The 23,429-nt window shown below is 48.1% G+C and overlaps 1 protein-coding gene across 4 annotated transcripts in view; it reads right to left on the bottom strand.

Moving 5' to 3' along the window:
* Window positions 1–21,690, bottom strand: part of ABCA3 (ATP binding cassette subfamily A member 3) — a 51,619-nt gene extending 29,929 nt beyond the window's left edge. Inside the window, exons 1-11 of one of the 4 annotated variants that reach the window (XM_036021018.1) lie at window positions 21,472–21,682; window positions 13,179–13,366; window positions 11,958–11,978; window positions 11,744–11,893; window positions 10,786–10,858; window positions 10,339–10,603; window positions 9,310–9,437; window positions 8,394–8,559; window positions 5,195–5,454; window positions 2,713–2,829; window positions 2,307–2,427 (exon numbers count right to left, since the gene is read on the bottom strand). In XM_036021018.1, the coding sequence (XP_035876911.1) occupies window positions 2,307–2,427; window positions 2,713–2,829; window positions 5,195–5,454; window positions 8,394–8,559; window positions 9,310–9,437; window positions 10,339–10,603; window positions 10,786–10,858; window positions 11,744–11,802 (1,189 nt within the window). In that variant the 5' untranslated portion in view covers window positions 11,803–11,893; window positions 11,958–11,978; window positions 13,179–13,366; window positions 21,472–21,682. Of the gene's footprint in view, window positions 1–2,306; window positions 2,428–2,712; window positions 2,830–5,194; window positions 5,455–8,393; window positions 8,560–9,309; window positions 9,438–10,338; window positions 10,604–10,785; window positions 10,866–11,743; window positions 12,074–13,178; window positions 13,387–21,471 lie in introns of all 4 variants that reach the window. The other 3 variants (XM_028508976.2, XM_036021019.1, XM_036021017.1) reach the window with 3 other exon arrangements.
* Window positions 21,691–23,429: the final 1,739 nt, after the last annotated feature.

Below are 23,429 nucleotides of genomic sequence, written 5' to 3'. Positions count from 1 at the left end.
CTGGCCTGACCTTCCCCTTCTTGTTCACTTGTTCACCCCACAGGTATTCGTGGAGTGCCTACTCTGTGCCAGGCCTGTTCCAGACAAAGCCCCACCCCGCCCAAGTTTATAATCCTGTGGGGACGCAGAGAGTCAACGAACAAGCAACAAGGCAAAGAATGGGGACAAGATATTCTTCGGACCAGGGGCTCTGACTGACCAGGGGGCCAAGGAAAGCTTTGATGAGAAGGTGACACATGGGAAAGGCCTGAGAGGGTTCAGGACTGGGTTGTGGCAGTGTGGGGAAAACAGTGTGGCTTTGGTCCCTGCTGGCAGCTCTCAAACTCTTTGACCTTGATACTCTTTTACTCCCTTAGAAATTACTAAGGTTGTCAAAGAGCTGACAACCTTTCTTTATGTGGGTTACATGTGTATATAACAATGTCGACTGTATTGGAAATTAGCACTAAGAAAATATAAAGATATTTAAGAATAAATATAATAAACCCATTATAAATGAACATAAATGTTTTTATGAAAAAGAACTCTTTTTCCCATAATTTCGTGAGACAACCATTGTGCTACATTTTTGCACGCTTCTTCATGTCCGACTCAGGCTACAGGTGGGTTGTCACATCTGCTTCTGCATGCAGTCTGCTGTGTTACATTGTTTTGGGTGAAGTGAGTAAAGAAATCAGCCTCACACAGGCAAGTAACTGGAAAAGGGAGGGGTGTTTAGCTGCCTTTCAGATATTTGTGGACACTCCTTTTCAACACTACACCAGTCCACAAGCGGTAGTTTCTTAAAGGTTAGGCGCCATGTGGAATGAAACTAACCAAAGCACTTTTCATACTGTTACACTAAATCCATTGGCCTAACTTGTACTTTGAATAGATTAACCTCCTTGTATGATTTGTAACATGATGCATTAGTCATTTGGAAAATATTGCTTGCTGAGTTATGCAGACCTAAATGTTCACACATCTTATTATACAACAGAGGACCTCATTAGACATTTCTTCAAAAAAGACATAGACATGGCCAACAGGCATGAGAAAAGATGCTCAACCTCACTGATCATTGGGGAAATGCAAATCAAAACCACAGTGAGGTACCACCTCGAGCCTGTCAGAATGGGTATCATCAAAAACAACAAAAATGCATTGGCAGAGTGTGGAGAAAAGGGAACCCTGTGCACTGCTGGTGAGAGTGTAAATGTACAGCCACCATGGAAAACAGTATGGAGAATCCTCAAAAAGTTAAAAATAAAACTACCATATGACCCAGCAATTCCACTCCTAGGTATATATCTGAAGAAAACAAAAACAATTATTTGAAAAGTTATATGTTCACTGCAGCATTATTTATAATAGCAAAGATATGGAAGCACCCTAAGTGTCCATCAACAGACAAATGGATAAAGATGTGGTATATAAGCCCTGGCTGGTGTAGCTCAGTAGATTGAGTACTGGCCTACAAACTGAAAAGTCACTGGTTCGATTCCCAGTCAGGGCACATGCCTGGGTTGTGGGCCAGGTCCCCAGTCAGGGGTGTGCGAGAAGCAACCACACATGGATGTTTCTTTCCCTCTGTTTCTCCCTCCCTTCCCTTCTTTCTAAAAATAAAGACATAAAATCTTCTAAAAGAAAAGAAGTGGTACATATACACAATGGAATATTACTCAGACACAAAAAGGAATAAAATCTTGCCATTTGTGACAACATGGATGGGCCTAGAGAGTATTTATTGTGTTATGTGAAACAAGTTGGACAGGAGGACAAATACCATATAATCTCATTTATATGTGGAATCTAAAAAAACGAAACAAAACAAACAAACAAAATAAGACAGAAACAAACTCAGAGATACAGAGAACAAACTAACAGTTGCCCCTGGGGGAGGGGTGTGGGGGGAGGTAGCAAAGGGAAGGGATAAGAAGCACACACTTCCCATTATAAAGTCAGTCATGAGGATGTGATGTAGATGTGGAAACAGAGCCAATGACATCATCATAACTATGTACGGTGGCAGGTCATTGCTAGACTTGTGGTGGTGATCACTCTGTAAGGTACATAAGCGTTGAATCTTTATGTCGTACGCCTGAAACTAATATGCTCACTGTATGCCAATTATGATTAAAAATAAATTTAAAAAATAATTATTCAAGGATGTATTTCAACAACCAAAAAACTGAGTCCAAAGGAAGGAGCAGATTACAAAAAAATCCTTCAGTCTTGGGTTATTTCTATTCATCCCAAATGAAACTGCCCATTTTCCGAGGTTTCATCACCCCTCAGTCCTGTTCCCAGGGGGCAGGAAGACTCACCTTTGCTGAAGAAGGTGCTGACCATGAAGCTGAAGGAGATGGAGGAGACGGCAAAGCAGATGAGGAAGACCAGCACCAGGGAGGGGTCGCTGTGCGTGAGGACTGCCACGTCCTTCTTCACCTGCATGTGTGCCGCCCCAGGTGTCAGCACACACAGGCACGGCAGGGAAGGTGGAGACAGTAAACGTCCCAGCCATAAATGAAACAGGAGGGGCTTGGCAAAGGGCTACGCCGAGTGCATGACAGAGAAAGCACTACTCTCTGCTGAGCCGGGTGGACTCCCGTGAAATCTGCAAGCGTGGAACCTCAGGGCTCTGTGGTGGTACTACGGCTACCTCTGGCTCTCCTGTCAACTTGGATGCCATGCTCAGAACGTGGGACCCCCCCCGCCCGAAGACACATTTACCTTGACACAGAAGAGCAGAGTCATGAAGGAGACAGTGACGAGGAGGAAGAAGAAGAAGAGCAGGAACCATGCGGTCCAGTGCAGCCAGCTGCTGAGTCCCATCATGCGCATGTACTCCTGGGGGAAGAGCGGCAAGCATTCCCACATACCCTGACGCACCCTCCGCTGATACCCTTGTTCCTGCTGCCTGCCACACCAGGCCCTGGTGCCTTCCTCACACTGGCTTTCCCTAGAGCCTCTGTGTGTGCGAGTGTGAGGCAGAGATGTAGGGTCATACATGAGCCAAAAGAGGATGTGGGACACCTGGGCCAGAGGCCAGGGACAGAAAGAGTGACATACACACTGGTCATAGGCAGAAGACATGGGTTCCATGGTCATGTCAACCTGTGACCTTGGGGCATGAGGAATTTTGCCTTCTGAAGTGCTACCCACCTGGGATACCCTTTTTGCTTCCCAGCCAGGACTGGACATCTTCTCCCTCACCCAGCCAGGCTCCCTTGCTCTCTACTCAGCCATTACACACCTCACCGCCCCCCACACTGCCTCAGGACCCCATGCCTCAGTTAGGGCCTGAGGTGGGCATGCACTGTGCTGACTAAGCTAATGAACTGCCTTGGCAACCCTTAATTCCTTGCAGCAACCCCAAACTCCCGGCCTGTGCTTTCCAGTCTTCTCTGGGCGCCCCTGGCTGCCCCTCCAAGAAGCTGTGTGGTGGGGCAGCTGGTGCTGGGGTGCTGAGTCAGAAGAGCAGAGCCTGGCCCCTCCACTGTCTAGTACCAACCACACTAACATCCTTGCTGCAAAGTGTGGCCCTGGGGCTGTTCTGGGATCAACAGTGGCTGAGGGAACACTTCAGAAGCAACAGGCACAGCCTCCCCTCCTGCTATTCTGAAATGAGGGTTCCAGACTACTGCATGCGGGGTGGAGGCCCCTATAGGAAGGACAGAAGCACACTGATGCTGGGAATAGGCCTTTCTCAAGGATCCTAGGCAGGCTTTAGGGGGTGTGGTGAGGAAATCCTGCTATTCCGCTCACCAAACGGACCAGGACACATGAAGCTGTGCTATTCAATACAGCGGCCAGTGGCCACGTGAGGCTATTTCAATTGAAGTTAATAAAGCTAAAAATTCAGCCCCTTAGCTGTGCTAGGCACAAGGGCCCAGTGGTGACAACAGTGGACAACAGACACAGAACATGTCCATCTATCATCGTGGAATGTTCCACTGGATGGTGCTGGTCTGGAGGAAGGAGCCAGCACTGACTGTCTCCTTTAAGCCAGGCACCGTGCCAGGCTGTTGATCTCCCAGCTTCTTTTTGAGCACAATTTCATGCCCTCAGAAAAATGGGAAGATTGGTATAACCGTCACTCATGTACCCACCAGTTAGATTTAATAATCACTTAACATTCTGCCGCACTGGTTTTATCTATGTATCTGTAGGTGTACACAGGTACGAACATTATTTTCTGAACCATTTCACTGTCCACTGCACACTATTTAAACTACACATTGCACCATTTTATCAAGGCTATTTCGGGTGCCCAAGCGGACAGCACCCGCTTCATCAGTTCTCTCTGCCCCAACAGTCACGGATCTGGTGCCTCTGAGAACACTCTAAATGCCAGCTCACTGGCAGTGCAGCTATAGCCTGCAAAGGAACTTTAAATCAATTCTGGATAATTCTAGCAGTGTCATTGGTATGTATTTACAGGTGACACACTATTCCTTCAGGTACACTCAATTACATCCATAATACACTTCACACACTTCTGGACTACCCATCACACTGTGCCGACCATCCAGACTGCAGGCGTCCTTGAGTAGATGCAAAATGAATGAGCCTCCTGCTCAGCCACGTATGTAAACATTTTGGCTCACTGTTAATCACTAGAGCAGTTCTGCCCAGCAGAAACTGCAAGCCACAGGTATAATTTAGAATATTATAGTGGCCACAAGGAAAAAGTGAAAAGAAAAAAGTAAAATTAAGTTCAACCATGTATTTTTGACTTAAGCCAATGTGTCCAAAATATTGTCTTTTCAACATATAATCAACATAGAAAGTGCTAATGAGATAGTTTACATTCTTCATACTGAGGCTTAAAAAAAATCCAGTGTGTGTTTTACACTCTCAGCATGACTTAGTTCAGACCAGACACACTGCAAATGTCGGAAACCTGAGGGTCTGTGGGTCCCATGTTGGACAAGGCATCTCCAGAGCCACGTTCAGTTCCTGGTATACTGTGTACAAAACATGGTACTTTCTTATGGTTTTAAAAATTTGGATATACCAGGCCTGGTTTCAAAGAAACCCTAAAGTAGGCTAGAGCCACCATGGGCCGCTGCCTCGATCCAAACTGCTCTGTGGCCCCAGCACCCAGAGCTGCCCCTGCCTGACGACAGGGCCCGAGACTCAACCGCCCTGAAGGGGCACTGCCTGGAATCAACTTGCGAAATGTTTTAAAGCCAAATGCAAATAGGGCTACCTTCAGTTTCTTTTCCTTTTCCTGCACGACAGCCCTGATGATGGTGAGTGAGGTGTAAGTGAAACTCAGCATGAGCAGCAGAGGGAGCTGGTACTGAATGGCGACCAGAAAAGGGTCCGAAATGAAGGGCGGGTATGGGAACCTCTTCACGATCACGGTGAGCTTCTCGAACAGCTGGTGTGTGGAGGCGTTGCTGTGGTACTGCATGATGGCTCTGTCCACGGCGTGCTGCACAGCCAGGAAGCCTTCTCGGATGTAGCCTGAGTGTAAAAGCACAGGATATTCTAGCACATGAGGTCAACATGTGTTGGAAAAGCTGCAGCACGGGGCGCTCCCGTCTCAGAGAGCCATGTGCCCTGAGCTGTACTAGGGTCTCCCTGATGAAACTGCAGAGTGATATCACCTAACGCCCTAAGGTCTCCTTCACTCTTCTAGTTTGTAGGGACCTCCAGAGTTCCCTGGCTCGTGACTCCTACCTCCTACTTCTTAGCCAGCCGGGCAGCATCTCTTTGCCCTTGCTGCTGCCATCACACCTTTCTCTGACCCTCTCTTTTGCCTTCCTTGCCATTTCTAAGGACCTAGTAATTACAATGCCTAGTGGGTCCACTGGCATGATTGACAATAGTCTGGCTGTCTTAAGGCTGGCCGATTAGCAACTTTAATTCCATCGGCCACCCTAATTCTGCTTTGCCATATGTCTTGACATAGTCACAGGTCTGGGGACTCAGATGTGGACATTGTTGGAGGGCTGTAACTCTGCCAACTAGAGAGCTCTGCCGTTGAGTTACCATCTCAAAGGGAGGCAGACACCACGGCTGTAAGAGCTTTTCATGCCTTGTGGTTTCTCCATGTTGGCCCTTTTTGACTCCCCAGAGTGGTTTGTACTAAATTTCTGAAAATGAGAAGGGCCTGGGAGGAGTGATACACTGGGGATATGGTGTTCCAGTCCAGAGCTAGACTGGGGAGGAACTGAACCCGAGGAAGGAGTCAGTGTGGCTTCAGGGGAGAACAAGGCAGCCTGATCTCCTGAGGCCTGAGCCCAGGAAACAGGGGGCACGGGTGCAGGTCTGGGTGATGTGGGCACCCTCACTTATGAAACACTGACATAGAGAATGTCCAATGCTCTCTAACACGGACCTGCCTCTAGACAGGAAGCCTCTAGAGAAGAGGCAGTATGCCAACCATACCCCTACATGGGGTTATCACACCTATGTGTTTCCACCGTCTCCCTTAGGTTTCTAAGTCTTTTTATGGTTGTGATAATTGTAGGTACTCAATTAAGGCCACCCATTGTTGTGCTGGGTGGGGGTTTGGTTCTCATCTTTACAATACGCCTGCAGAGGAGCTAACAGTATCCCCGCTGAACAGATGGAACTGCTGAGGCCCAGGCAGCTGAGCCACACAACGGGGGGTGGGGCAAAGCTGAGGTGTGACCCTGGCCTCTTTGGCTTCAAAGCCAGTATCTTTTCACAGCATCACCCCAGGAAACATGTGCCTGCCTGCTCACACACCATGCTCTCTTGAGGCCTCGCCGTGTTCCCATGACGGTGTCTTCATCATCATGACCTGTGTGGCTGCTCAAAAACACTCTGTGGAACGAAGCCATCACCCTGTAATCAGTCCTTTCCCATTGCTGAGACTTTCGTGATCGTAAGTAAAGCTATGGGGAACACATTTGTGCACGTGGATTTTCTCCTTCCTTTACTATTCCAGGGTAAATTCTTATCAGGGAATCAGTGGGTCTAAGTCCTGTGGGGCTGGGTGGGGGGAGAACACTGGACTAAGGTTACCCAGGGCCGGCTGCGTGCTGGGTTCCCATCCTTTCCACACTCCTTGGGGCCTTCGTGTTTTTCTAACTGCGTTCTGAGTCCTTTCTATAATAAAAGATATTCACTCATTGTCATTTGCTGAAAATGTTTTCTCCAGTCTTCTATTTGCTTTTAATATCCATATTATGTCCTTGAAATCTGTCAGTGTCAGTCCTTTTATCTGAGGACTTTTTGTTGTTGGTTTCCAAGCTTGAGGAAACCGTCCACACAAGCAGGGGCTCTAGCCCAGGCCCTGGGTCTCAACAACCATTTTCTCCTGCTGTTGATGTGTTTCTCCTCGTCTCCAGGGTTGGCAACCTGTCCAGAATCTCACTCTGGGGCCTCGTGCACCTCACTTGCCTTGCTCATCTTAGCCCCTTTTTTGGATTTAAAATCTTGCCCTGGAACATTAGCCTGGGGACAGGCCCTGACACTAGCCAGCCCATAAACACTGGCTGCACACACGCTGCCTTCTTCCGCCCTCCTGTCTGCCTGGTTCTCCATTTAAGGACATTCCTGGGTCTTTCCATCAAAACCTCTAACAAGCTTTGCCTCCTACACACCTGTGGAATCCTGTGTTCTCTCCAACACTCTGGATGTTATGGAACCTGCACTTGGGCCTCAGCCTGAAGGTGATGTCTAGTCCTGTGACTTCCTGGCTATCTAGCTTGTTTCAAGCTGTGACCATGTTTCAGAGGCTACAAACATGCCGAATGCCTGCTAAAGCCACACGGAACAGACAAACACACGTGCTGACAGGATACAGCTACCCAAGATCCAACTTCTACCACCGTCCGACCAATTCAGTTAAAGCACAGATCAATTACACAACCACAGAGTTTTAAAAGCATATAAAACTGCATAGAGAGGCAGCAAGGAAGAGAAGAAAAATGTAAATTCAAGCCCAAAATATTCAATGAAAACTGAAGCTCTCTAAAAACTGAAATATGTGTTTCATTCAAAAGTATGGCCCTGGCTGGTGTGGTGCAGTGGATTGAGTGCCAGCCTGAGAATGAAATGGTCACTGGTTCGATTCCCAGTCAGAGCACATGCCTGGGTAGCAGGCCAGATACCCAGGAGGGGGTGCATGATAGGCAACCTCACAGTGATGTTTCTCTCCCTCTCTTTCTCCTTCTCTAAAAATAAATAAATAATATATTTTTAAAAAAGAGTATGTGTCTTCTGAGAAATAGGAAGAGAGCCTTTGCCATTTGCAAAGATTATTTTAGCCTTACAGAAGACAGTTTAACTAGATGTTTCCTTTCTCCTACAAAGAAGATCAAATATTATTAAAAAGTATTTCTGCAGAGAAATACAAAGTGGCTTTCCTCAGGTGGTTATCACCAGTCAGCACCTTGAGTGGGTGACACAACCTGAAAGGTGCTTCTCACCAGGTTCTCCGCCATCAGGGGATGCGGGTTCCCTCGGTCCTGGGTTTGGGAACAGTGGAAAAAGGGAGCTGGTGTGCCATCCCTCTGTCTCTTTCAAGAAAATGGAGCCTGTCTGGGTCCACATGTAATTTCTTCGTGTGTAACTGAACCGTAAGTGATATTTCACCTGTGGAAACAAGGAGAAAACCAGTTGCTTTGAGGGATCCAGACAGAGGAGCAAACAGCTAGATCAAGTGAGAGAGGTAAGGGAACTCTGTTATCCTGTGAACCTGTCACCCTCACAGCCCACTCCTGCCCGCCAGTGTCCACGTGGTCTCTGAATGTCAGAGCCAGTGGCCCTGCCCCGGGGCAGGCTGGGGGAGCCGGGAGCCCCTCAGGAGCGCGTTGGGTGTTCTTTGCCATTCCTCTCTTGCTGTCTACCCACATAAACTCCACACGTGAGTGGAGGGCTCTCAAAATAATGCTAGAGAGATATTTGATGGCTTCCCAGTCTTAATGCCATTGGGCAAGCAAAAATAATTTTTTTTTGGTTTGTTTAAAATATATAACTGAAATGCTAATGCCACATCATATTTCAGTCTCAAGTATCTGCTGCTTTCTGGTCTATCCTATTTGACTCTACCCAAAGCGGCCTGGAGACCAGTAAAACACCTTTTATGAAATGAGAGGACATAAAGGGGCCTACAGTGACGGCTCATAGGCTGCTTTCTTCAAGCAGGCAAGGTTTTTAAATTGCTCTGGCCTGATGGGCTAAAACGTCCCCAGGACTCCGTCAGTGGGGACCGAGATGGCAATACTGGACCCAAAGGGAAAGTCAGATGTTTACTCCCAGGCAGGCAGCGTGCTCTTGTGGGCTGAATTAGCTGGGAGGTGGGAAAGTGGGGAAGGACCTGGCTTTGTGGGGCTGAGTCCTCACCGCCAGGGGCAGCGGGTCCTTGCTGTGGTTGAAGGAGTGCTCGAACACCACAGCAGCCAGCACGTTGGAGGAGCGGTTGTTGTACCTGATGTAGTCCTCAAAGTCCTCCTCCGAGGGGAAGCCGCGGACTGTGAGAAGCAATGCAGTTGAGTTGCCCAGTTACCTGCCCCACTTGAAAAATCTGGACAGTTCGTTTATTTGCAGATAAAAGGCTTAAAACTTACAGGTTTCTCTAGGGCTGTGTAAACCTTTCCTAAGACTCGAGGAGGTTTTTATTTTTGGCGGAGAGGCGGGCTGCTGTGAAGACAAGCAGAACCTCGCAATCACAGCCGGCCCTGGGTTTCTGGTGAGACTGGAGGAAGGGCCGGCAGCAACGCCAGGTCCATAACCTGCTGCATGTGGCGGCCCCCCTGTGCTGGGTTCCACTGCCAGGGTTAGCGTCTCTCCTAGCCATTGCAGTGTGCTTAAAAATTTTAGTAGACACTAACATATAGCCTATTAAATGTTTCTCTGTCATCCAGACCCCATTTCATACAAAGGGTTTCAGTGTGATCACTCAGTGAGGGACCCAGGATCTTCCCGTAAGTGTTTGCTACACTAAATCAGAAGAGCCACAGGAGGTCTACGCCAAAATCTAGAGGAGAAAAAAAGGAGTAATACTTTTTATCCTGAAAGCAGAGAGCTAGGAGGGCGACCAGAACGTGTTTACCAGGAGTGTCCCTCAGCAGGCTTTCTAATGGCTCATTTTCAGAGCTGTCCTCCCAAACCACACCCCGGAAAGGTTCTTGGCACTGCATTCTCAAACCGCATCTTACCCTTGTACGTGATTAAAGAGCTTTCTCTGAGTATGAGCCGCTCAAGCTGTCACATGTCACTTCATTTGGCCCTCACAACTCTCGTCCCCATTTTATAATAAGACATGACAGAGCTGAGGGATTCACCCTGGTGACACAGCCAATGAGATGAGATGCTAGGTCTGGAGAATGGCCTCGAGCCCCACAGAGAGAAGGATCTCACAGGACACCTCACCTCTCATGTTGATCATCAGTGCCCTCTTGGCCGTCTCTGTGATGGTCTTCACAGCGTCGCTCTGGGATGGGATGTAGGCGAGCTCCCAGGTGTCTCCTGGAGGAGGGAAGCTGAAGAACAGGGGCAGCTCCTGGATTGACTGGCTGGGGTATATGGTGGCCTTGGGCACGTTCTCCGACTGGATCTTCAAGCGAAGCCAAATCAGGATCCCAGAAAACAGCAAGGGCAGAAGGAGTTCCAAGACCGTCACCAGGACCTTCCGCTTCTGCAAGAGGAATGAAATCATGTGCTGACGGATCGAGAGGCACCGGAGCGGGCTTGTAGAGCCCTGTCCCCTGGAGACACCCTCTCCTTCAAGCTTCACTCATGCCCTGAGCCCCGCCTCCCAAGGCGCCCACACAGCGGGTACACGGTTCTTCCTGCCGTGCCCCCAGGAGTGGGACATACCTGCAAAGTGTAGTTCTTCCAGAGCAGGAGTGCCAGCTGCCTGAGCACTGCCATCTTTTCACTGGGAGGGGCCCTCAACGCTAGTTACAGACGGAAAACAAGAAGTTAGGGTGTGTTGTGAAAACATGCTTTGTGTTTAAGACAGCACAGGGGCAGGGGTGAAGATTGAGTCTTAGGATACTCCCCTCCCCTCCATGTTTCTCTTGGCCTTCTTTTGTACTATCTTAACTCAAACTAGCACACACGAGAGAGAGATAACAGTTTGACTCCTTATGTTTAAAAAAATGCACTCTTTTAGGAAACTGACCTTATTTCCTCCTGAAACTTGAGGTCAACAATAGGCTTTTATACGCAACTTGACTGCTAGAGTGCTATTTATCGTTTGATAAACACTATTCACATGTTCCTTCAGTTCATACGAATGTCCTGTTTCTTAGCAAAATATTCAGGTTGACGGAATTCCTCTCCCCGACTGGCTCTACTCTCGACCAACATGGAACCAGTAAAAGGAAACTCAACTTATCCCGGCTTTGGGGGTGGGGGGTTGATTTCTAAGCTTGGAGAGCGCTATGGAGGAAGGGGGAGCATCTGGGATGGGGGCCCTTGCTGACCCAGAAGCAGGACGCAGGTAGGCACACACACGGGTGGGACGGTGGAGCGTGCTTTCCTTCCGTGAACCCTGAGGAGCACTTTTTTCTGCTTTAACTCTGAGCATTGGTATTGAGCCTCCCCATGAGTGGTCATTTTCCTCCAAAGAAAATCTACCCTCTGTTTCCACGAATGTCATATTTAAATCTGGCACATACACTGGGGAAGTCTGCTGAGAGATTATCACATGCAAGAGGCAGCAGAAACCAGAGTGGAGGTTTAGAAAGGCCTCTCACAATTTAGGGAAAACCATTTCCCTAGATTTCAGGTGTGAGAAGAAGAGACAGCTTGGAGTTCATTAGATGCTTACCTGCTAGAGAAGAAGGTGGTCTGAATTAGCTCAGGAAGACCCCAAAATGCCCAGAACATGGAGGCACCACGTTCCAGAAGATGCAGGCATGGAGGCTGAAGCGTGGACCAGGCTGCTCAGACGTAAGGTGGGCAGCAAGGATGGCAGAGGAGGGGAGGCCCCAGAGAGCTCCTAGTCTCTGTCCGAGCACCAAGGATGCAGGTGGAGCAAGAGGGACCCTTCACAGCTTGCAGTCCTTTAAGTGGGGAGAGACCTCCGTGACTCACAGGGGCAGGGTTCTGAGTTCAATGCATTGGCTCCATGTTCAGGCTGATACTAACCTAATGCCATCTATTAAGTGGGTAAAGATCACCCAGAAGACTCAGACAAACGGCTAGTCAGTCACCCATCAGTGAACGCAAGCTGACACTGCTGCCCAAATGACCTGCCTTGACACCCAGCGCATGCACAGTGAGAGCTTATTTCTTTTTTAAAATGGCTAGTTTCACTTTTGGCTTCAGTCAGCTGAAAATAATTTCCATTAAAGCCCCATTCTAAAACTAAGCTCTTGCATTTTTATTTTTTTGGAAAAGTTGTGTGCAGCCCTGGCTGGTGTGGCTCAATGGATTGAGTGCCAGCCTGTGACCTGAAAGGTCACTGGTTCGATTCCCAGTCAGGGCATATGCTGGGTTGCAGGCCAGGTCCCAGTTGGGGGCGTGTGAAAGGCACCCAAGCGATGTTTCTCTTGCACGTAGATGTTTTTCTCCCTCTCTTTCTCCCTCCCGTTCCCTCCCAAAAATAAATAAAAACTTTTAAAAAGTCTTTTAGAAAAGTTGTGTTTCATATCAGTGTAATAATAGTTACTCAAAATTTATGCTATAAAAAGTAGTCAATAAATATTTGTAGACAACACAATTGCAAAAAGTTATTAGTTAATTTAAAATATGGCTTTCAGTTAATGACATGAAGAAATTAAAGCTAAAATTTATGTATAAAGTGCTATTAAGTGGCAACATAATAAATTATCCCAATTCTTTTAAAATTAGCAAGGTGGAAAACTGTCTTAAAAATCAGCTGTAGACAGGTAACAAGAGAGCAGTGACTTAAATGATACCCATGGAGGCCTGTGGTTTCTGGAAGGTTGCTGTGAGTGAGTTAGGCTAAGAGGGGAAGACAGGGCCTCCAGTAGGAGCCAGCTGTTTCCTGGTCATCTGGCCTGGCCAAGATGAACTTTGTTCCTCTATCTCAAGAGAGGAATGTAAAAAAGATCACAGTTCTCAGAAGTCTTCTGCTCAGAGAAGTTTACGACTTCCTTTTACAGAAAAATCTGTCCAAGGAAGGAGTATCACCATGCTTAATCCTCTCTCTAGGCCTGGGGGCAGGAGGGCGGCAGTGGAGCAGAAAGACAGACCCTGTACCTTCCGATGAGGCTGCACAGCAGTGTCTGGGAACTGACCTGAGTCCTGGGAGAGGCTCCTGGCTGCAGTCTCCCTCCGGTGCTACTGGAGGACTGGCCGAAAGGAGGCAGCCCTGCGCGGAGGGCGCTGGGGTGGGGCTGGCAGGGTAACCTTGGAGATCAGGAGCACCGCCACCTCTTGGGACATCAGGAGGGGCTCACTGCTCGCTGGCATGACTCTTTGGCACCTTGAGGCAAATGGAGTGTGCTAAGGCATAATTTGCAAAGTAATCATGAAGCACCCCTCACCAAGTCAGAAAACCAAAGAGCAAAATAGATTACAAGTATGTTACTTAGAACAAAACAGACCTTATAACAAAGAAATATGGATTTAGGAAAACGGGGACCAGACTGCTAGGGTGGCTGTTTGTTCTCTTCTGCGGCATTAAAAGATAAGAAGCTTTTATATTATATATACTTTTATACTTACACAGCCTCCTAATCCAGCTCTGGCTTCTGATATCAACACCCTTTTAGAGACAAAGAAACCAAGAGGAAAAGTCTGGCACAAGAACACAAAGCAAGAAAGCCAAAGAGCCGGGATCTAAACCCCTCAGGCTGTGTTTTTAACCACTGCACTGCTACATCCTTCTGTATCCTAAAAGCAGTAAACATCTTTATAAAATTTGTATATGTTGCTCCCAGAACCTAACATTAGAAACCAAAAGAAAATATGTCCCTTGATCCTACCACTTTAGTAAGTATTTTATTTATTTTTGTCTTCCCGTAGCACCCAGTTTGTTGCTTTGTACATGCGGGACATTATCCAAAGTCTCGCCGAACACTATACTTGCATCTGTTCTGTTTGAGTAGCAAAGAATTTAAAGGAGATTCCTGGAATTACAAAATCGGGAAGGCTTTCTGGTTACAAAAGCAAATGTACACGAGAAAAGGAAGCTCAAGTTCCTTAAAACACTTAACTCTGGTAGCACCAAGAGTCCCCAGAAGTGGATATGACCTTGATCCAGAACTAGCCCAGGCAGGTTCTACTCTAAGGCAAACACTTGGCCACTTGCAAAGCTGCCACCTCCGTCCCAGAAGAGCAAGCCTGAGGACTTTCCCCTGCAGAGGCTCACTTCACTTTTCTAGGGACAGAGGAGCCAGGAAGGGCAGGGAAGGCTTCTCCCCGCCCCCCACCCCCGTCCCTGCTAAAAGGCTTGTTTGCTTACTGTTAAAATATTAAACATTACACAAATTGTTGAGTATTTCAGTATTTGCTTTTTAGGTGAGTAACTGAATTGGTCCAGAGTGAGTGCATACTGTGGGCTGCTAATTTCTGAGAAGTCTCTTGATGGCACATACAATTCCTCTGAAAATGTTTTTTCCCAGAGACAGACTCATAGATGGAGGACAGATGACAGTTAGCTGGGGGGGTGGGGCAGGGGGCGGTAAGGAGGTTAGCAGGTAGAGGGATTGAGCAAAAAGGAAAATGACTCATGGACATGGACAACAGTGTGGGGACTGCTGAGGGGAGGAGGGTTGTAAGGGGACTAAATGGTAATGGAAAAAATATATAATAAAGATAAAATTTTGCCCTGGCTGGTGTGGTTCAGTGGATTGAGCAGCATCCTGTGGACTGAAAGGTCACAGGTTCAATTCCCAGTCAGGGCACACGCCTGGGTTTCAGGCTGGGTCCCCGGTTCGGGGTGCGCAAGTGGCAACTGATCCATGCATCTCTCACACATTGATGTTTCCCTCCATCTCTTTCTCCTTCCCTTCCCCTCTCTCTAAAAGTCAATAAATAAAATCTTTTTTAAAAAGATAAAATTAAAAAAAAAATAAGCATGGTTTTTCCAGCAGCTTTCATCAGTTTAAGAGCTAAGGGGCCATGTCAGTTCGCAGGCGCCCAGGTGCTCAGGGCCCCCTGCTCAGCAGCACTCTTTAGTGTATGCTGAGGAGTCCAGATTCACCCGCTTTTAAATTTGTCGGTTCTTTAAATTGCGGGCTTAAATATGTCCTCTGATTTTTATATGCCTGTGCCAAAAAAAAAGTTTTATTTCTGCATATACAGAATGGAATGGTGTTAATTCTTCTAGAGAGGTCACTGTTGAGCGGGCCTCAAGACCAGTGAGCAGAAGTGGTCAAGGCACACACCCTGTTATGTCCTGTGTTCCTGTCATGTCCCAGGCTCAGTACATATCCTTCCATGGGAGCCTTGGTCTGCACAGGCGTGCGGGGAGGCAGGGGGAGAAGGAAGGGGTCTCAATAAGGCCACATTTGTACTTCCCAATATCAGGCAGAGAACAGACAACCACGGTGGTTGTCCATGGTCCTGGCCAGGACTCAGCACCTTTCCTGAGGACAGAGGTGGGTGAGGACCTATCTCAGCTAGGAAAGCACTTCCTTTTCAATACAGGGAGTCCACAACAGTCAGCAGTAGTAAGGGTCTACATGTGTACACACTGAAGAAGGCATGACAAATACTTAATTTTTGCTGGTAGAATCTGTGGCTTTTCAGGACAAAAAAGCATTTATTTACCCAACAAACATTTGGTAAGTGCTCACTGTGTAATGGGCAAATGTACCAGGTACTAGGATTTGGAAATAAAAATCCCAGTGTTCTTAATCAAAGGAGTTCACAGTCTGTGAATGCTGCATGTACTGTAATCGCTAAAACTGAAGCCAAATAAAAGCATCATGAGATTCTGGAAAAGACCACATTTGGGGTGTGTGTACTTATAAGAGAACTCTAGGAAGGCTCCCAGGAGGAGGTTACATGATGGACTGGTCTCAAGTTTCTTGTTAGTTGGGGTGGAAGGGCAATCTCTACAAGATTGTAGAGAAGTGAGAGTGCGTGTGGGGAACAGCAAGTAGTTTGGAGTGGTGGGGAAGGAGCAGCAGGGAATGAACCAGAAAGGGGAGCCAGCAAGGGCTTGGACGCTGTGCCAAGAAGGGAGCTGGGCTGGGGCATGGAGGCAGAGGGTGTCCGAATGTGCAGCAATGCTGCTTGAGGGTGTTTTGTTTCGCTTAATCTTTTACCCAGTACATGATCCTTTTCTGGGGGGGTGGAGTGCACAGTAAATATGTGAAAATATATAATTCAATGGATTCTGTAGATGAAATGTCCAAATACCAATAAACACTGTAAGTACAGGCTGAAACTAGCAGGTACATTTATAGAGTATGGTCCCTGCCAGGGAACCCCACTACTGGACTCCAAGTGGGGTGAGCAAGATGATCTGCTGGAGTAATGGAATGGTGAGAAATTTTACTATAAATATTTTTCTTTAAAAATGAGGAGAAATTGACTTTACTAATATTTAATACATGGGGAGACCCAGGCACCCTTGTTGGCCTGTGTGGCAGCAGCCACGGCATCCTGATGGAGGAAGACAAGTTTCATGACATGGGGCACCAGTTTACTTTAAGTCTCTCAGACATGTTGGGAATTACATGCTTCAAGATCTTATGGTTGTAGTCAGTTAAAAACAAAACAAAATCAAGAAACGCAAATAGCCAAAGTAACACAATATTTTGCAGTGACTCAAGAATAATTGTGAAGATCTTTTGTGACACAGAGGTTCATTGGTTATCTTGTGAGTAAGAACTCAAAGAGGACTTCTGGTCAAGATGGCGGCATAGGCAGACATGGCTCGCCTCTTCTCACAACCACATTAAAATTACAACTAAAATATAGAACAACTATCACTTAGAACCATCAGAAATTGAGTTGAATTGAGTCTGACAACTATGAAACTAAAGAAAACAGATTCATCAAGCTGGTAGGAGGGGTGCAAATGCTGAACAGGCTGGTTCCACACCCACTTCCAGTGGATAAAAATTTAGGAGGGATATCTCAGGAGTGAGGGGTCCCAGACCCACCCCAGGCCCTCCAGCCCAGGGTTCCTGGGTCAGGAAGTTAAGTCACCACAACTTCTGGCTGCAAAACCAACAGGGATTGAGTCAGTGGAAGAAATATCTGGAGACCCAAGCAGTTTCTCTTAAAGAACCCACACACAGACTCACCTGCTAAGACTTACTCCCTCTGAGCTCCAGCACCAGGGTAGCAGCTTGAAAGGCACCAGGGGCATATGGGGAGGACCAGAAGTGTTTGGCATCAGGGTGAGCAAAGGCCATTGTCTCTTTGCTAAACCTTCTCCCCACAGAGCTGGTAGGCTGGTGCCATATCTGAGACTCCATCAACCTGGCCAACACTGTTTGACCCACCTTGGAGATCCCCAGAGACTGCCCCACCCAACTTACAGGCCCACACAAGCTGCTTTTTTCGTATGAATGGTTGGTCTTGGATCATGCTTCATAACTTCCTAAATCCTATCAAACAAGGAACACCTGGCTTCAGTGAGCTCCAGGCCCCACACTGCAGCAGCCAGATTAGAATCACAGCTTGGCTTCGCCTGGGAATCTCCAAATCCAGCACAAGTAGCAGCCATCTCACATTGCTTTGTAACTCAGGCAGGGTGCCCCCAGTTAAAACACAGGTAGGAGCTGATGTTGGCCTGTACCACCTGGGAAACCCCAGAGCCAGCACACTCAATGGACAGCTACAGACCACGTTGGAGCACCTCCACCCTGTCCCTGCACAGCTCATCCTCCACGGAGGGTGGAGGCTGGTGGTCAGTGGTCATAGCCAGTCGTTGCAACTGACTAGCCTGGTAAATCCCTCCCATTGATCTGCCAACAGCTACCAAGGATCAACTACAAGAGGAAGGTATACTCAGCCCACGCAAAGGGTGCACCTCAAGTACCCACCTTGGGTGACTGGGGAGGCTGTGCCACTCGACCCCACAGGACACCCACTACATTAGGCCACACTACCAAGACTTGGAGTCATAGCAGCTCTACCTAATACATAGAAACAAACACAGGGAGGCTGCCAAAATGAGGAGACAAAAGAACATGGCCCAGGCCCTGGCTGGCATAGCTCAGTGGATTGAGCGCGGGCTGCGAACCAAAGTGTCGCAGGTTCGATTCCCAGTCAGGGTACATGCCTGGGTTGCAGGCCATGATCCCCAGCAACTGCACATTGATGTTTCTCTCTCTCTCTTTCTCCATCCCTTCCCTCTCTAAAAATAAATAAATAAAATCCTTAAAAAAAAAAAAAGAACATGGCCCAAGTGACAGAACAGATCAAAACTCCAGAAAAAGCTAAACAAAATGGGGATAAGCAACCTATCAGATGCAGTTTAGAACACTGGTTATGAGGATGCTCAAGGAACTTAGTGAGGACCTCAGCAGCATAAAAAAGATCCAGTTAGAAACAAAGGATACACTAATTAAGATAAAGAACACAATCTCACTTGGTCACGTGGCTTTGTTTTAAAGACAACTTATGTTGGTATGATAGATTTTGTACCATTAGTACATTGACAAAATTTAATCATGTTCACTTTTCCTCTCATCCCTTTTAAAGCTCTCTATTTGTGTAGACAGGATGGGGCAAAAGTGGGTTTATAAGTGTGCATGTGAAACACAGAGTTTATTCTTGTATTATTATTATTATTCATTAATTGTTGTATTATTTTCCATATGAACAACCATAAACTTATTTTTGTCCCACCCTGTATTTCTATGTCCCTAACATTCAGGACAGTAGTATATGTCTATAATTTATAAACAGATATAATATATGGGGCCCCTCTCAAATTCTTTTACATAAGAAGGTACAAGAACAAAGTTTTTAGGCAACTTATTTACACAAGTGGTCCTGGCGTGGTTGAGGTGGGAAGAAATCCACGAGGCTCAGTCATTGTCCTAGAGCACCCGCTCTGGGCCACCCAGGCTTGGTTTGAGGCTGTGGCCATTTGCACTGAGAGGCTCTGGTGGAGACCTAGTTTGCTGGTCTCACACTCAGCACTGTTCAGGGCCAGCTCTGTTCAGGGCCAGCAGTGTCCATCTCCTCAGGATTACATGGCTCTGAGTTTACACTAAAGCTCGTGGTGGGAGTCAGTAGGGTATATTTTTGCCAAAGATGTGGCCCAAAAAAGGTGATTCTAAGAGAGTTCTATGAAATCTGTGTCTGACTGCTTTTCTAAAACCTGCTGTGCCCTCGGTGCCATTCCCAGTCCTGCTAGACCATCTGCCTCTCTAGGTGTAGAAAATGAGGTAATGGGGCAACTGAGAAGCTCCAGGGAGAGGTAACCATAGGTCTTCTGTAAGGAGCGAGGCAACAGACTCATTACTCAGCTGCTGCAAAGGTTCCTACCTGCTGTTGACTCCAAATTTCTTCAAATGTGCCAATAACTTTGTACCATTCACACACTGCCCCTGAGTCCCCCAGGATGGGACTGACACACCTTATACTTTTCCACGGGTGTCTGGGCCTTCTGTGGGTTTACTGGTTTAGAATATCACCCACCATATCTATCTTCACCTTCTGAAATCCTACACTTTCTCAGCCCAGTCCTAGCACGTCTGTGAAGCAGCCACTGATAACCCTGGTTGAGAGGTTCTTCCTCTTGACTGCACAGCAGAATCTTCTGGGGGTGTTTAAGGCAGAAACTGACCTCTGAGGCCCATCTCTGGGGATTCTGGGCTCTGCTCTGGGCATGAGACTCTTTCCCAACTGAGTCTAATGTACAGCCAGAGTTGAGACCTTCTCCTGTTGAAAGTCATCCCTCCTCTACCTCTGGACACCTTCAGCAGCTTTCCTTAGTCTATGTTATGCCACAGTTACTTGTGAATAAATCACCTCTTTAACTCCACCCTAAGGTCCCCAAGAGCAGGAACCATGTCCAGTAAGTCTTTCAGTCACTCACAGAGCCTTGCCCATCATTCTCCTCAGAATTCTAGAATCTTTCCCCCTTGAGAGGCTCAATAACAGAGAGTCGACTGCTGTCTCAGGAAGCTGGTGTGGAGAAGCAACTGTTAACCAGGGAGTGTTACCTGGGCCTTCCCAGTTTATACTAAGTCACAACAGGTTCCTATGAGACTGCCTGGCACACGCACCATGGAGAGCTCGAATCTTTATTAAAAACAAAACAAAAACCTGAGCTACCCTCTCTTGTTCCAAATGGCTTTCTTGTCAGCATGGTGGTAGATCACCTTAGAAAGGGAACAATGCCATCTTGATGGCCAAATATATATAGTGCCTCAATTAAAAAAGTATTTTTCAAAGAAGTTGCCTATTTTGCCTTTAAAAAAAGGCAAAAGGCAGGGAGACATTCTCAGGGCATCCATTTTTACCTATCTTTCCTTTCTCTTACATTTCCCATGATGCAAACTTCCTAAAGGAAAACAGCCTTCATCTTTTCCAGTTTACAAAAGGCAGCATCAAAATGTACTGAATAAAATGACACAGTTGCTCCGGAGTAAAGAGCATAACTCTTTCACTTGCACCTTGCCTGGGTCTCCACTCTGTTACAGGGTCTCAGCCACTCATTTCACAACCATTTCTAAGTGCCTGTCACGGGCTGGGTACTGACTGTGTGCTGGGAGTGGAAGCCTTGCCAAGATCCAATCCGTACTTTCAGGGAGCTCACAATTCAGGAGGCAAAGGGGCAAACAAACACAAATAATCCTATAAGGCAACAGCTTTAATTAAACAAGGTCCAAGGAAGTGAAGAGAGGGCATGCATTCATGAACCAAAAATGCACCAAATATACACCTGCCACCTGCCCTAAGCTCTTCTGCAGGAGACAGAACCTGCCCTCATAAAGCGTATAGTGTACTCTGTGAGAACAGATACCCGTGTAAACACAAATTCATACCAAATCCAGACTGACCATGGACACCAGAGGTTCTACATAGGGTTGTTGCAGCCCCCTCTGCCTGGACCAGGAGTTTCCTTTCTGCTATGCCCTACACAACTCCCACCCCTGGACCCCCACGGGACCCCCATTCTGGAACCGAGAGGTTAGGAGCAAGGTGGACTCCAGTGTGGGGAAGGGTTCCCACCCACATTGTGACTCTGCACCGAGAGTGAGCCAGCAGCATCCTTGGGGGCCCTGCCTTGGCTGCCCAGCCTGCCCAGCCTGGGACGCAGAAGATGCTCTGAGTGCCTGCTGGATGAAAGCCGGCGGGTCTTATCTCGGCTCTGTATAAAGGATTCCACAGTAATTCTATCTCTGGGAAGGTTTACGTTTCTCTGAGGGCTGTGGCTTTAGCGACCTGCTTACAGGGATGGGGACACGCCCAGAGGCTGGAGCGTTGGAGAAGCCTTAGGGAGGCCCCTCCCGATGCACCTGCTGGGCCCGTGGGGATGGGCGACGGCTAAGCAGGGACAGTGCGGGTTGGCGGGGGTCCGGGGCAGGTCAGCAGGGCTGGGGGCGGCCGGGGCAGGGAAGCGGCCCCGCAGCTGCGCGCCGGCAGGCAGTGGGTCCCGACTGCACTCACCGACCCTCGGCATCCGGGCGGGGGCGGCCAGCGCGCTGCCTTCTCGCAGGGTCCACTCCTACAGTTCCTGGATCCGCTCCCACCTCGCGGAAGCCGCCCGTGCTAACAGATACTAGGCCGCCACCACCGCGGGGTGGGGGGCGCCTGCAACCAGTGACACGCGAACACACCTGGCGGTTCAAGATCCTGCAGGGGGCGCGCAGTCCGACTCGCGCATGCGTAGTGGGCGGCCCCTGCGGGTGCCACCCATCCTCTGGCCACTCAACCCCGCTCACGCCTGCGCAGTGCCCAATGCTAGGGCCAAGGCTGCAGGTGGCGCTGGACACCTGGGGTGATCGAGGGTTGGGACCCTTGAGAATCGTGTTTTTCATAGGTGCTGTGAAGCCACTGCCGCAGTCCTCGCCGGAACCTGGACCTTCTCAGGACTCCTTCCATTTCCTCTTCAGCACTGTCTCTTGTTGGGTGCGGTGCCTGCCCACCCCTGGATCCTCACGGAGAGGGAGCGGGCCTCACTCACCACTAGTGGGCAGCCAGTCTCTTGTGTCGACCCTGGGAGAGTGAGGAACTGTCTGAAAACGGCTGTAGGGGTGGGCAGTATGTCTGGGCATTTCAGGATGTGACCACGGTAATCAGGTGCAGTTCTGTTGAGCGGGGAAGCCAGGCGGTCCTGAGATCGGATCGAAGTCACTTCAGGCAGGAGAGTCTCAGGTTATGGTTGGGGCCACCTCGGACCGGAGGGTTCCAAGGCCAATTGGGGGCACCTTGTGCAGGAAGGTCAAGGGTCGGGTTAGACCGAAGGGTGGTGACCTCGGCTCGGTGCCCCTTGGGAATGGTAGGGTCCCGAGGCAGGGGCAGGGACCACCTATGCGGGAAGGAGTCACCGGACAGGGCGAAGGTCACCTGTGGCAGAGAGGGTTCCAAGGCCTGGTTGAGCACACCTGGGGCTGGAGGGTCTGGTGGCATGGTTGGGGTCATGTAAGGGTAGCCTGGGCGAGACTGTTTGTTGAAGGCACAGGCCAACAGTCATCGCAGCCTGGCCCACTAGAGTCTCGGTCTCAAGAAACTCGAGGACACTGAGGATCCTCCAGCGCCCCAAGGCACACCCGTAGGGGGGCCACTCGGCCAGCCTCTGGCAAGAACAGCGGTTTCAGGGCCACAGCAGGTGGGCCAGCACCTGTGGTGCCGCCTGCTGACTAGACAGGCTCCGCTCCCAGTGTGCCTTTGGGATGAGCATGCAACTGATTGCACTGTAAAATATTGACCCAAATCAGGTTTATCCTCCTGCCACCGGAAGACTCCTTATTGATATTGAATATTGATTAGTGATGGGGCTTCTCAATGTCCCACTTGATTTTCTTCATAGCACCTTTTATTATCAGAAATGGTATTCACGTATTTGTTTGCCTTTCTAAGCTCTGTCTCCCTCACCACAAGGTGGTCTTAGTAAGGAAAGGCATTTTGTCTCCCATCCAAATACTAACCAGGCCCAACCCTGCTTAGCTTCCAAGATGAGACGAGATCCGTGAGTTCAGGGTGGTATGGCTGTAGACAGGAAAGGCATTTTGTTTAGTTTATGGCTGCATCTCGGGGTGCTAACATGCCTAGAACAGAGAATGCACTTGGTAAATATTTGTTGAATGAAAAGTCACAAAAACCTGGTTTTAAATCTTAACCTGACCCCTTAACAAGTAGGTATATCATTTTACCTTTCTGAACCTCAATTTTCTAACCTTAAATATTAAAATAATGTAGTAATAATGCCAAACTCAAAAGTATTTTTTAGGGTTAAATGAGAAAATGCATAAGTGCTATTACAATGCCTGACACATAAATGCCAAGTAAGTGGTGGTATAATGTGAGCACAACTAGACTTACATAGCCCCATCTTTGTAATGCATATGCAGAAAAGAAAAAAATAGTTGAATACAATTACAGGAGGGGTAGAGAGTATATTATTA

Source organism: Phyllostomus discolor, chromosome 3, assembly GCF_004126475.2.
Source record: "Phyllostomus discolor isolate MPI-MPIP mPhyDis1 chromosome 3, mPhyDis1.pri.v3, whole genome shotgun sequence".
Classification (NCBI taxonomy): Eukaryota; Metazoa; Chordata; class Mammalia; order Chiroptera; family Phyllostomidae; genus Phyllostomus; species Phyllostomus discolor.
The sequence above is the reverse complement of the archived record's forward strand: the minus strand, read 5'-3'. Positions and strand labels throughout refer to the sequence as shown.